General features: G+C 45.7%; 1 protein-coding gene across 1 annotated transcript in view; it reads right to left on the minus strand.

Annotated features, from left to right (window-relative positions):
• The window catches only part of KAZN (kazrin, periplakin interacting protein), a 1,074,196-nt gene that overhangs the window by 807,642 nt on the left and 251,802 nt on the right, over positions 1-14,752 (minus strand). The window contains exon 2 of the mRNA XM_078452367.2: positions 14,581-14,738. Within this exon, the coding sequence (XP_078308493.1) occupies positions 14,581-14,738 (158 nt within the window). The remainder of the gene's footprint in view (positions 1-14,580; positions 14,739-14,752) is intronic.

Below are 14,752 nucleotides of genomic sequence, written 5' to 3' on the forward strand. Positions count from 1 at the left end.
GGGGCACCTGGGTGGCTCAATTAGTTAAGCGTCTGACTCTTGATTTCAGCTCAGGTCATGATCTCAGGGTCATGGGATCGAGCCCCACGTTGGGCTCTACACTGAACATGGGGCCTGCTTAGGATTCTCTCTCTCCCTCTCCCTCTCCCTCTGTCCCTCCCCCACTCTCTAACATTAAAAAATATTAAAAAAAATAAAAATCCCACCTTTATTTTTTAAAGAAACATTCCATTAATGAAAACAAATCATGTGCTTATAGAAGAAAAAATCCCTTTTTCCTATGTAAGAAATTGTTTCTATAAAAAAAATTATCGGCCCTTTCCTGAATGACTGACCTTTTTGGTGGAAATGCATTTTCCAGCCAACCGGGCCAACAGCTTCATTATGTTCCCCTGGAACCAAAACCGTACTCGAATGCTCCAACAAAATCCAGAGAGGGGTTGGCACAAGAGAAACAAGACTGAACAGGCACTCACGTAAGAGGTTGAGATTCCTCAACCCCAAATCTCCATCCTCCGACATCCAGACTTGAATGTTGCCCAACTACTCAAAATGTGTTCCTCTTGGAAGTATTCCCCTCCCTCAGCTACTCTGATTTAGGCTCGTCCCTCTCCTCCCCAGCGCCCCATGCTTCTCTCTTCCACAGTATTCTTCAGGGTTCTGTAGAACGAAGAAGAAAGGGCAGCCATTAACATGTGCAAACGATGATGCACGTGCAGCCTTCCAGAAGCCTGGTGGGAGAGGATGGGTCTGGGGCCACAGAAAGCAACGTGGAAGGGGCAAGCCTGATGGAGGGAAACCCACTGAGGACCTGGGCCAGCGAGACAGAAGCCTGATGAGGAAGAAGAGCTCAGAGTCAGGAGAGGTGCACAAGTCCCGGGAGAGAGAGTTAATCCACTTCACGATTCCTCCAAAGGCGGAACGTGGCGGCAGAAGAATGACACTGCCCGTTTGGCCACACGGAGCCAGACACCGCATCCCAGGAGAGACTCGGTTTGTCCCTCTTGAGGGAGCCTCGTGACTCTGTGCGGGGGCAGCTGCCCCATGAACTTTGCCAGATCTCCATCTCACTTGCTTATCTGCCCCCGCGGTCCTGCCAAAATGCCGAGGTTCGGCTGAAACCGATTAAGAAGCCCTAACGATGATCTGAAATGTCAAGTGCTCCTCTGTGCTAATGATATGCATCCGGAACACTTCCCAGATGAGAGAAGACACGCTTCCCTTTGATTTAGAGTTGGAAGGATGACAGAGTGGAGGCAGTAATGATGATGAAAAGAAAGGCATAAGCCAGGTGACAACTTCCCATCACACAGAGAAACCAACAATAGGGAATCAACAAATTATGTGTGCTGTTGGCATCGTGGCATAATCAACGGCGACACCGCCTACGGCAACTGCCGAGAAAACACAGCCACCTGCCATGCCACGCCCGGGCCCATACGGGACCTTTAACTTATCTTGGATGAAATAAAACCTCTAGGTTTGCCAATCAGGGCTGTTACTCTTTGGAGAGTGAGGAAACATGCACATAGGCCTTCCTTAACAATCCTTTTCATCCCATTAAGAAAACGAAGAAAAATAATGCTGCTGTTGGACCACACTGTGCCTTCTTAGTTTGTGGTTTTCTCATCAGGAGGGGTGTATTAGTTTCCTGTTGCTGCCATTCCAAGGTGCCAGGAACCAGGTGGCTTAAAACGGTAGCAATTTACAGTCTTACAGTTCTTGAGGTTAGAAGCCCCAAATCAAGGTGACCTCAAGTTTGCTTCTTTCTAGAAATGCTAAGGGAGAATCTGTCCTGGGGCTCTCTCCCAGCTGCGGGAGCCTCAGACATTCCCGGGCTTCTAGATGCATCACATGGCATTCTCCTCGTGACTCCACATTGCCCACCCCTCAGTGCATGTGTGGCTCTGTCTCCAAATTTCCCCTTGTTATAAGGTCACCAGTCATACTGGACTAGCGCCCACTCTAATGACCTCATTTTAACTTGGCAGCCTCTGTGAAGACCATATGTCCAATAAGGCCACATTCTGAGGTTCCAGATGTGAGGACCTCCAAGGTATCTCTTCTGGAGGACACAATTCAACCCATGACAAAGGAGCTGGTCCCTTCCGATGAAGCTAGAGAAAACGCCGTGTGGGGTGTCCACGACCAGCTGTGTTCTGCATAACTGTGGGCTTCGGTGGAGGTATTTCAAAGGTTCTGCAAACACTGATTCAAATTCCATTTAGAAATACACTGGAAAAATCTACGAGCATGCACTGAGGTGTGATGCATATCGTTTATGAACACCAACGTACAATTTGCGCTACCAGAATAACAAGTTGGGTTTTTTGTTTTGGGGGGTTTTGTTTTTGTTTTTGTTTTTTGTCCAGACCCAGGAGGAAGGGTCCTTGTTCCGCCTCCCTGCATATATTCAAACTTTTTTAGTAGGTTACTGATTTAAAATGAGCGTTGCTTTATAGTGGTCTTCTTTGAATTCAAGTCCTGTGCGTGACTGCGTAAGTGTGTAGGCAACTGTATAAAACTGCATAAATGTTTAAGTACAGGCAAGAAGGTTCCCAGGGCTTAATTACAAGGGTCCAGATGCCCCTGCTTAGGAAAAGCTCCCACTTGGCTCTGTGGTTAATCATGTGAGGGAACACATGGCATGTTGACAGGATGACACTGGGGAGGAAGGATGGCATTTCTATAAAGTTTAGGCACCCTATTAGTCAAGGTTCCTCAGGCTGCAAATGACAGAAAGCCATCTCAATCTAGTTTAAGTGAAAAGAGGACATTTCGTCTACTCCACGGTGTTTCTTCTGCCTCTGCTCCTCGCCGTACAATTTCCCTATGTAATTTCTTCTGTGTTTCTGTCGGGCGTACCGTGAGTTGGCTCGCTTGCGCACATTCCAACATTCTCTAGCCTGCTTCCCTGAACTACAGAGAATGGAAATCTAAAACTACATTTCCCAGGTTCCCCTGTGGCTAAGGTTGCCAGGTAGCCTAGGTTCTTCCTCAGTGATGTACAAGAGGACAACGAGGTAGCCAATGCATGGGAGGAGACTGGCTCTTTTAGCACGCTGGATGCAGAAGCACCTGGTTCTTCAGAATAGCACCGGAGAAGGTTCTAGCATCCAGTCCTCAGTTTACAGGTGCTACTGGGTGAAGCAGTCACTGGATGGCTTCCACTAACAGTCTTGACTGGTTTCTCCTGGCTGCTGGTTATGTGGCCTCCAAACCCAGTTTTTGAGACCTCCTAGAGATGCTGTGAACTATCAAAAATGTCAAATTTTCTTTTAAAGGTCTTTCTACTTAAATTAAAGTAGATTCTGTTGTGTGCTACTGAGAACTTAAGGAGATACAGAAGGACTCCAACGTACGGTCCATACATTGATGAGTAGCAGACTCCCCCCTTCAGCCACAACTTTCTCTGAAACTGAAGACAGAGTTTCGACTCTCTCCCAGACAACCCTGCCCAGATGTCTTACAGGTCCCTCAGTCTTCCTAGACTCCAAACCAAACTCATCATTTTCCCCTCCAAGCCTGCTGGTCCTATTTCCTTTATCAGATGCTACCACTTTTCCCAGGCACCCAAACCCCAAATCTGAGACTCATCCTAGACTTGTCTTTCTCTTCCCCCCCACAAATTTCAATTGGTCCTACTTCTTAATCCTTCCCTGAGTACATCCCTTCTTTAATCCTCCTACCGCAGACCATGGTTTCTCACCAAGAGAAGCTCTCCCATCTCTTGCCTTGGTGAATCCATCCTTCACACTTAACCATGGTGATTTTTCACACACCCAAATACAACCAGGTCATCCCTTGGCTTGAAAGCATTCAATAATTTCCCACCGTTATTGTGGTTTCAAGCTAGATGAATGGTATGAAACCAGAGGGGATGTATGGCAGACACTAGCTAAAGACTCACCAAATCCATTTCTTCTTTCCCCGAGAACATGGCTGGACTACGCTTCCCAGCTCGTCTTCCCTTATAGGGCTTGGTTATCAGTCCGATCTGACTTCAAATATTGGCTCTACTATTGTATCAGTCAGCTCTTGCTGTGTAACAAACCACCCTGAAACTTAGCGGCTTAAAACAATCACCATTTTTTATTTCTTCCAAGTCGACAGAAAGACAGGCGATTCTGCTGCCCTGGGGTAAGTTCAGCCGACTTTAGCTAGGCTCACTCTTGCATCGGTACCTCCGTAGGTCAGCTGGGGGCTGCCTGGTCTATGACAGGCTCAGCAGGGAGATTATACCTCTGTTCCATGTGGTGTTGCCTCTGCCAGTTTTCTTGCCAGACTTACTCTCACATCAGAGACAAGGCTTCAAGAAAGAGCAGAAACATGGAGGCATCTGGAGGCTAGGCTCTGGACTGGCCTAGTCTTCCCCCACAATCTCTGGGCCAAAAAAATTACAAGGCAGCTCAGATTCAAGGGGTGTGAAAACAAATCCTAGCTCATAGTGAGAAAGGCTCCAGAGGCATACCGCAAAGAGAAAAAGTAAAGAATCGCAGGCATTTTTGCAATTAAAGTAGCACAGCTACTCACTTGATATGTGACCTTAAGGAAGTTTCCTCTCTAGGCCTCATTTCCTCATCCATAAAGTAGGGGAAATGATACACACTTCACAAATGAGATTCGGAGGTAAGGTAAAGTCCTTAGCACAGAGTTTGGCACATAGTAAGGACTCAATGGTCCTTTACCACTTTTACTTTTCACATATCCCTGCAATGTTTACCACCGTACCTTTCATGTGGTTAGTATAAGCTCGGGAAGCGTTTGTTGAACAAATAAACCATGCACCTGGCTTGAGTGACCAGCTAGAACAATGGGATTTTAATGGCTCATCATGCGTCTAGAGCCAGCACAAGCACACGCTTCTCACACTTGGTCACGGGCCCATTGAAACCATCCTGTTCGAGCTTGACATAGAGCCCTCTTAAAATATATCTGCCAGCTGTTCAAACACGGTCTGTCCTCTGTGCTTGGATAAGGGCAGAAGAACACAATTCGTGTCCCTCTAAATAAACTGACTGGATCAGTCTTTCCGAAAGATAATGTGCATGAAGCTTGCTAATTAGGACATTTCAGACTCCCATTTCTAAAAGATCAAATATTGCCGAGAGTTGCGCGAAGAAATCTTCTGCTACTTTGCTTTGTTTATGTGGTGGATTGATTACGTCAGCGATCCATGCTTTATGCAGCCTGTTAGGTGGTGCAATACCACACTGGCTCTGGGCTTGGTAATCTGACTCATTTCGGCCCGTGGAACAGTGGTGCACTTGATGCAAACATAGATTGGAAAAATGATTGCTTTTGTCCACTTGTTCTTTTTTAAGGACCCCTATCACCAATAGGAGAATATTCCGGAGTTAGCTTGCTGGATGGATACGAAAGATACATGGAGGACAGCTGAATCGTGCCAGCCAAGGCCATCTGAGACCCACCAGGCCCCAGTGACCACAAATATGGGAGTAAGACCAGTCAAGATCAGCCATGCCCGCCCATGTTAGCAAAATTACCCCAGTCAATCCGCAGACTTCAAGAGGTAAACACAAGTTATCGTTCTGAACCACCTAGTTCTAAGATGATTGTTTAACGTGGCAGTAGTTCACTGATACGAATCCATGTTGTGATTTCGTGATCAATTTTATCATGAGCCTGTTTCATTGTCTCCTACTTTTCAAGGAGAGAAAAAGAGATAGTAGATGCATATGAGTAACCCAAGACAAGAATGTCCGTTCTGAAATTAAGTATCCAGGCTACTAAGCTGGCCAAAGCTGAGTGAGTTTATTTCAAGTCCACAGGAGTAAGTGAGAACTTGGAAGAGCCAAGTCACCATCTCACTATTAAACTGCTTTTAAGCATGATTGACTGAGAGCTAAGGAGTGAAGGAACATGGAATATTGGCTTGAGCTGGCATCAAAGAGATTTTCTGGCTCTACTCCCAGATATCTAACACAGGACATCAATGATGACACTTAGCAACACCACGCCTCTACTTACCCGGCTGCCCGACGGGGAATGTTGGAGTTGAACGTGAATAGGAGGTCCCAACATCTCTGCAGAGGAGTTACCGTGCTAAGCGTAAGTTATTTTAGGATTATAATTACATGGCATCCATTCTGCTCTCTACTATCAGACTAATGGGTGAGAGCCACAGCGTTAAAAAAGTACCATGTAACCGATACTAAAAGAAAATTCTGATATTGAATTCCATTTTGGTAAAAAAATATCTATATTGGCAGTGAAATTACCTTTCTAATTATGTCTCATTCAGACTAACGCTGGTTTACATTTCCTGAGTGTGTGCCGCCAGGGAAGGAAGGCTCTGCCCGTAGATAATCCAAAATTACTAATCTATAGGTGCATAACTGAGAACTGACAGTGGGCCGTGTTCTAGATGGCAGCTCTTCAGCTAAGTAACAGTAGCCTTCACCTCCTCATTTCCTTGTCTACATCTTCCCAGATTTCCCTTCACCCATCAGACTCCTGTGTCTCATGTAGTTCAAACAGCTCTTATGCTGGCCTTCCTTTGCACGTGTCTCTATGTCCACAGTATCTAGCAAAAAAAAAAAAAAAAAAAAAAAAAAGAGAGAGATCCTGGTTCCTCTGTGGACACCCATAGGCAAAAAAAATAAAAAAATTCTCTGCTCCTGAGAGACCAGTTAGAATTTTCATATTCTCTAAATTATATGTAAATTTCTGGAATAAATAATTTGCTTAGATCTTTTGCAACACCCCAGGGGATCTATTTCCAGTTACCTCATGGAGTGGTATTAAATACATACAGCTAAATTAAAGTACAAATTATATGCAATAATATATGAGTAGAGGTCACATTCTCTCTCTCCTTCGCTCTCTCTCCCTGCAGATCTCAGCTTAAATGTTATGTTCAAAGAGAAAACATTTGAACTCTTATCTCAATTAGGTTCTCATGCATCTTTAAGACAAGTACTGAAACTCATTATTATGTTGATTTGCACACTTAGAGCTACCCGCCCCCACTAAAATTCAAGATCCTCCTTTCGCTCTCAATATTGCTCCCCGCAGTCTAGCACAGGGCTTGGCACACTGTAGGTGCTCAAGAAATGAATGATAAAATAACTAAGATCTATCTTGAGGACAAATTATGATTGATTGTAGGGTCTAAAAGCCGAGTTTCTCAATCGCGACACCAGTGGCACTGGGGCTGGATAATTCTTTGTCATACGGGGCCATCCTGTGCCCTGTAGGAAGTTTAGCAACATGCCTGGCCTTTACCCACCAGATCCCAGGAGCACCACCACCCCTGCCCAGCAACCCCCACCAGCCGTGACCACCAAAAATACCTCCAGACACTGCCAAATGTCCCTGCGTGGAGCATAAGTGCTCTCCTCCCCTCTCAGTAGAGAACCACTCACCTAAAGGGTGATAGTAGGGCTGGGTATTATTTTTGGAGCCATATATTTGCCAATATAACTATAGAACACGATGAGGAGACTAGAATATTGGGGGGGGGGAGTTCCTATAATACCTTTTATAGTCTATTTAAAGATTTTTGAAAACCGTGTTCTTAGAACCCTAAGCCTTCTAAGAGTCTGAAAGGGTAGAGCTTGGCTTTAGTAAAGTGTTGCATATTTACTAACATTGTTAAAAACATTTTGAGTTAGGAGCACTGTTGTATGTCTAAAGCCAGGTTTAAATCTTCTCCTTTCCCCAAATTACACCCTCCTTTCCCCTCCATTTAATAACCCCTTTGGGAAGCAAACACTCCGAGGGTCACCACCTACAACTTAGAAATCAATTACGCTTGCTTTGCGATGGCTGGATGGAACACAACATAAAAAAGTCTATTTTGTTAAAGCTTAATACCCAGTTTTCAAAATAGAGAGAATAATACCCGACCTCCCGTACTTCTCATGGCTGAGAGGAAAAGATGACAAAATGCCGGCAGAAGTGCTTTGTGAACAGTAAAGTGACCTGCAAATATTAGCCACTTCCTTCTCTGGGCTTCTGTGGCCCCCACACATGCCTTATCACAAGGCGCTTCAGTGTCTGATCCCTGCCCAACTACATCTTGAGTCCCTCTAGGGCGGGGCCAACGTTCTGTCCCTCTCTCTCCCTGGAGCTGAGTGCACACCCCTGTGCTGGGACAGAGCACCGAGTGTATGCATATCGAGTGCGTGGTAGGTTTATTATTGCTTCCATCTGCCCAGAGTCCCCTCTCCCTCCTTGTGGTAACAATGGCGTGCTCCCCACAGCACACACGGTCTAGGTGGCACCATCCCTCGACATGCACACCCTCAACGTGCCAATGGGGAAAACGATCCATTGACCTGAGTCACGCAGATCAGATCCTTGATCAAAGTGACACGAAGAGAGAAAATAGCTGGAGTCCATTTATCCCAACCCCAGCACCCTGAAGCAACCGCTCTTTAATTTCTGAGACCTAACTCTCTGTAGCTGTCCTCCACCTCTTCCAAAGGTCAAGCCTACGGGCTTCCATCAAATGTTACCCTTGTTCTATTAATCAGAGCTGGTCTTTCTTGCTGGTGACCAAAGAACCCCACCGAGTCCTTACCCCTAATCTTCTTTCCATGATTTTGCTACTATTTCAGATTCCCTCACTATATACCATGGACCATTGACTATCAGAGCAGCATACGTTCTATTTTATTACCATTTAAAATGTATATCATTAGGGGCACCTGGGTGGCTCAGTCGGTTAGGCGTCTGACTTCGGCTCAGGTCATGATCTCACGGTCCGTGAGTTCAAGCCCCGCGTCGGGCTCTGTGCAGACAGCTCAGAGCCTGGAGCCTGCTTCAGATTCTGTGTCTCCCTCTCTCTCTACCCTTCCCCTGCTGGTGCTCTGTCTCTGTCTCTCTCTCTCTCTCTATCTCTCAAAAATGAATAAACATTAAAAATAAATAAAAAGTAAAATGTACGTCGTTGAAATAAACACATAGTATCTACCCATCTAAGAGACGTTCCTTTCCTTCACAACACGGCAGTGGACAGGAATCCGGTTTTTTCCTGAGTCTCAGTTCCAGCTGTTCCTGGATGTTTGTTTGCATAGTGAACACTGAAAGCAAACGTCAGTGTTCCAGCACTTTCCCTAAAATTCTGCCTTATAGGATTTTACAAAGATGGAAGGAGACTCAGAAGAGGCCACCTTTCGCTATTAACGTAAAGAACACCTAGACTCAAGCTTATCAGAGGAAGAGCATCGCAGTTGTGTGCATCACCCTCCGTTCCTCTGGAGCAGGAAAGGTGATTGCTGGGGCCTCTGTCACCGCAAGGATTGCATCTAAGCCTGGCAATGCCTGCAGGTTAAAATTTTATTTATTTAAAAAAGCCACGACACTTTAAAAGATCAAAATCGCATGGCAGAATGGGAAGTGAGCTTGCACGAGTTATGCAAGAAACTGCAGGCATAGGACCCGCTGGTTTTATAGTTTTGCATCTGGGAACAGAGAATAAGCATTGCCTTTTCAAATGCACAGGACCGATGGGTAATGGAACACATGGATTACTGGAGGGGATAAGCTGAGACTCCTTCGAATAATCAGCTTACCAATGTAGCTCTCTAGTGAGGTGAACTAAATTCCTCCACGTCCGTTTAAGTGTTTCTTTCTCCTATGACCTGGAAGAGGTGGAAATCTGACAGCGTGCGTAGATTTAAACATATCCCAGGGTAATTTTCTTCTTTTGAGAACTTTGCCTCTTTGCCCTCGTTCTAATTTCAGAGTTTCTTCCCTGCTTGCCGCAATGTAGGGACAGTTCTGTTTCTTTCTCCCACATGGGGTCCAATTTCAAAAGATACTAAGAAAAAACCCGTGCTCCTGTGCTACCCTTGGCCGCGGCCAGCATCTGTGACCTTGACAGCCAGGCACCCTTCTGGTACCCCAGTTTGTACAACTTAAAAGGCAAGACATTCCCTAGGACTGTCAACAGGGTCCTACTCGTGGCATTGACCCTGAAGCCAGCTGCAGCCAGAAAGCACCAGATGCCTGCACTGGGAATGACCACGAGCTCCACATCCTGAGCATGGTGTTGGCTTCAGAAAGTACATGGAGGGATGGAACGTGCTAGAAAAGGGAGAGAATCTCTTCCAAGGTTATGGCTGCCATGAATGTGTATCAGTTACCTGATTTCCAAGGTCTCCTTCCCAAAACAAGCTGACAAGCCATCCGTCCCCAACTATGTGTCAGCAGCCTGAGCCATGCTTTCCTCTAGTGCAGTCTCCGCCCCAAACCACACTTCCCCATTCGAGGCCAGTCTAGAGAGTGAAGTGTCCGGGCAGCTCAAACAGCCAGTCATCTCATGTTAAATCGGCCCAATGTTGCCAGAAATTAATGAGAAAGCATAACCAACCAGAGGAGAGGAGTTTTCCAGACCATTCTAGAAGAGAAATTCACACTACCCAGACAACCATCACTCTGAGTCTCAGATGCTGGCAGGATCCCCTCCTGTCTCCTGAACCAGGCTTGCCTCCTGCCAGTCACCACCCCGCCCCCTCGTGCCGGGTAGGGGGGAATATGGGCTTTTGGCAAATACACTTTCGAGACCTCTGAACACAAAGAAGAGAAAGAAAGGCAGATGAGAAAAGGAAAGAAAAGGGGAAGGAAGGGAAGGGAGAAATCTCATTCCGCTTCTCAACTAAGACTTACTTTGCCAACGGGAAGAAGAGGCGGGAGAGAGAGAAATGAAGGAGAAGGTAGGGGAGGAAGAGTGGATGCTGGGCAAGGGGTGCAGGAAGGAGGGGAAGGAAGGCAAAGGGAAAAGGGAAGAGGAGGAAAGAGCAGAGAAAGGGGCAGGCAGAGGATGAAGCGGATTTCATTTATTTCCCACCTAACATTTGACATCTGCCAGGCCCGGAGCACACACTGGCTTAGAGATGATGGCTGTGCAGTTTATTTTTATTTTTAAAATTTTTTTTAATGTTTTTATTTATTTTTGAAGGAGAGAGAGAGAGACAGAGCATGAGCGGGGAAGGAGCAGAGAGAGAGGGAGACACAGAATCAGAAGCAGCCTCCAGGCTCTGAGCTGTCAGCACAGAGCCCGACGCGGGGCTCGAACTCACAGACTGTGAGATCATGACCTGAGCTGAAGTCGGACGTTTAACCGACTGAGCCACCCAGGCACCCCAGTTTATCTTTATTTTTAAAGTCTTGCTTCCTTCGTTCCTAGAGATGGACCTCTGGGAGGGGTGCACCCGGGGCTCAGCCTTGCTGCACGCAAACCCTGCCTTCAAATCCAGGCCAGGGTCCATGGAGAAGGGCCTCGCGCTCTGCCAGGCCTGGGCGATGGAACACAGGCCCCTCCAAGCCGCTGTGGCTGCAGAAGAAGACCCCATAGGGAAGGGACCGTCTCCACCTTGGAGCGCCCAGCCTTCCAGCAGAGGGCCCTGTGCCAACAAAGCGATCTTCTTGTTTTCCCAAGCATTCGCGCACCCCTTAATAAATAATGATACGAGGTCTTTGGGGGGAAGAAAGAGAGGAGTGCCAACAGGAGATTTAGTTGGCTGTAATCAACCCCTCTTAGCATGCGGAGTCACACAGTACGAGTAAAAGAATTAATCTCTACCAGAAAGAACTACCTGTTCGGCGTTATGAATCTAATCGCTCATGAGGCTGAGTCGGCAGTTTGGCTCCCAGGAACAAAAGCCACAAGGTCAGGTTTCAAATGCGGTCTGAATGGTACACGTCATTGAATTTGGGGGGACCGCAGACGACAAGGGGAATGGAATGCAAACAGGGGAGTCCTGCCTCTTTCAGACACCCCCTCAATGTTCAGACGGACATTTAGGGAATGAATAAGTAACTGTGGGCCTCGGGGGCACCCCTGTGAGACGTTCCTTCTCACTTCCGTTCTGTAGAATGAACTGTCAGACCTGCCAATCATACCCAGCACCCCTATTATACTTGGGAGATGTGTTTGCTGTGTGCATACTGTTTTATAATCCTCAGAGGTAGAATTTCATAGCCCGGCAATGCTTTTGCCTTTGACATTCTCCTAAGCAGGATTTATTGCTTCCAAGACAGATGTGACTTGAATCGATTATGCCTTTTAAGCAGTTGCTCTCGAAAGCAGCCTCCAGGTTCTCTGGAATACTTTGTGCCTGACTTCATTCAACTCGCAAACTGATGTCAGAGTATTTCATCATCATCTAATGCTATTAAGAGTCCTCTGGGTATGGAAGCGAGCAGGCTATTATACCAACCAAGTTAAGGGATGTGGTTACTGCTCTTGAGAAGCTTACGTCCTACCATACACAAACCTACTGCACACCTATTAATATCACAAAATGCAGCTGAAGGGAAGGAGGCGCACGGAATTCACATTCTGTTGACCTCCCGTTATCGATGAACTTGGAATATGAACTAAGCACATTCATTCGTCTTTCCAATTGAGGTAAGAAGCAATGTCAAAACATGAATGGAAACTCGCTACATTTCCAAAAATGCTCATTAAAGAGTCTTCTTAAAAATCATATATCTCTAGATGTCTCCTTCAAAACTGAAAACCACATATCGCCCCTGACCATGCCCAAAATGTTGGGGTTTCTCAGCATGTTATAAGTTTGGCAACACTAATCTTAGGGACATGATCTGAGCCTGGGGGCGTTAGGTAACATGATTCTAATTGACTTCAGCCACGGACATAGAGAAAACCACAAATAATGTTTCCAGAAGTGAGTGGTTTGGAGAAAAAAAGCAACGAGGGTGGTATTTTTAGACCAAACTAATCACAATTTACCTCATCCTATATTAGTCTCAAAGACAAGAGGGAAGAGGCTTCAAACAGAAGTAGGCAAAAGAAATAATGGGCCCAGACATCACAGCACTTTCCGAGCTGGTTTTCTATTTTTGCCCTGCTCAGGAAGAAGATTCGACCCACCTCCTTCTGGAGGTCTGACTTCGGGGAGTATCCACCATACCCCCACTCCACTTTATCTGGCTATTTGAGTGTAAAATTCTAGCAGGCAGTGATGAGGGGTCAGGAGAGAATGAAATAATGAAACAGTCCCACACAGTAATCACATTATATGGGATAGTTTGGTCTCATTAGATTAAAAAAAGGAGAGGGGGGATTGCGATCAACACCATCTAGGATGAAAAGTTGTCAAATGAATCTAGCATTCAGGGGTGAAAACATTTTCTTAAGCAATGTTGAACGTTTCTGAAATCCCATTCTAGACACTAGTGAAAGAGAGAGAAAAGACGAATCATATTTTACTTCCTGAGATTTTACAAACTCTAGACTCTACACAGTATTGCCGGGATTCACGTAGATAGTTCCCTTGGCTGAGGGTGTTAGTTGTAGGACTGGGTCTAGGCACTGAGGAAAGCTAATCCTTTCAAGAACGCTTTGCTTTCTTTTATTTGGTAAATCGTTCTAAATTTCCCCTTTCCCGCCCCCCCCCCCACCCCCCGGAGTTTTACAATTGGCTGTTAGAGCTTCGGAATCTTTCCTTTTTCCGGCAGACGGGCTCAGGAAGAAAGGAGAAACCGAATGGGATGCTCATAACGAAGGGGAGAAGGGAGAACAGTGAGTAAAAATGAAAGGCTTTGCATAATTTGGGCCACCGCAACATAGGGGCTCAAAAACCCCATGGGGCAGCTTCAAACATTGACAGGTGAGAAACGCACAAAAGCCTTGCCAGTTAAAGTCCTACTGGTACAAGATACAGGCTTCGGGATTGATTTTTAAAAAAAAAACAAAACATAAAACACCACCATGGTAGAAACAAAAGCAAAGGAACCACAGTTCAAAATCTGATACCGAGTGGAACACAGGAAACCGCCCACCGCTCTGACCTCGCGGCTGTCGAACAGAAAACAAGCTCAGGAAGAAAGCTCCGGGTCAAACGGATACAAAATCACCAAAACCAAAGAACATTTTCTGAAACATTTCTAGATCCTGGAGTGGTAGAAATGACAATAAAATCTAGTTCAGCTTGGCTTCACTGACACAGAAAACTATCAACTCAAGTGAACCACCTGGTGTTTGCCTAGCAACGTATCTGGAGAGACCCACCAACAAAGCCAGAAGGAATAGACAGATTACCTTTAAATATTTCAATAAAATAGTACACAAGGAGAAACCTTGAAGAAGAGCATCTCGACAAAAGCATGCAACGGGCTAAATGCCTTCTGTAATTAATTCATTGTGGGCATTAAAAAAGAAACGACAGTGCATCAAATGTACCAAAATATTCATTAGCTGCTCGGTGATGCTGTTTGGGATACGCGCTGCTCCACTCCAAAGCCTTCCCCGGCTTTGAGGCCTGCCAAGTTTGTATGTAAATGGATTTTCACTTTTCCAAGGCTAAGGAGAGATCTGTTAAAGTCTCAGAAACAACACATGTATTCTTTTTAAGCCCCGTTACTTTGACTTAAAACCAAGCTATTTTAATACCAAATCCTAAGTAATTCCTAATCAGAAATCCAATACCCAACGGATCAGAATCTCTGCTACATGGACGTCCATCACCAAGGCAGTTTTCGATAAGCGCGGTAGTCAGACATTTTTGCACAACTTCTACTAAAAAGAAAACAAAAAAAGGACACCGCCGACTCTCTACAGAATTTCTCTGTGAATCTCTGTACCTGAGCGTCCATTAAGAGGTGCCTCATCAGGATCATGGAACTCTTCAGAGTCTCCTTCTCAGTGGGTAGGAAGGGGTCTTTGTCCTCTTCCAGTGCCTTTGACTTGGTGACAATAAAATGAGATATCTGGTCATTGAGGGTGTACAATGATTGCACAGCTACGGAAAAAAAA

The sequence above is a fragment of the Panthera onca genome, chromosome C1 (genome assembly GCF_046562875.1).
Source record: "Panthera onca isolate mPanOnc1 chromosome C1, mPanOnc1 haplotype 2, whole genome shotgun sequence".
Classification (NCBI taxonomy): domain Eukaryota; kingdom Metazoa; phylum Chordata; class Mammalia; order Carnivora; family Felidae; genus Panthera; species Panthera onca.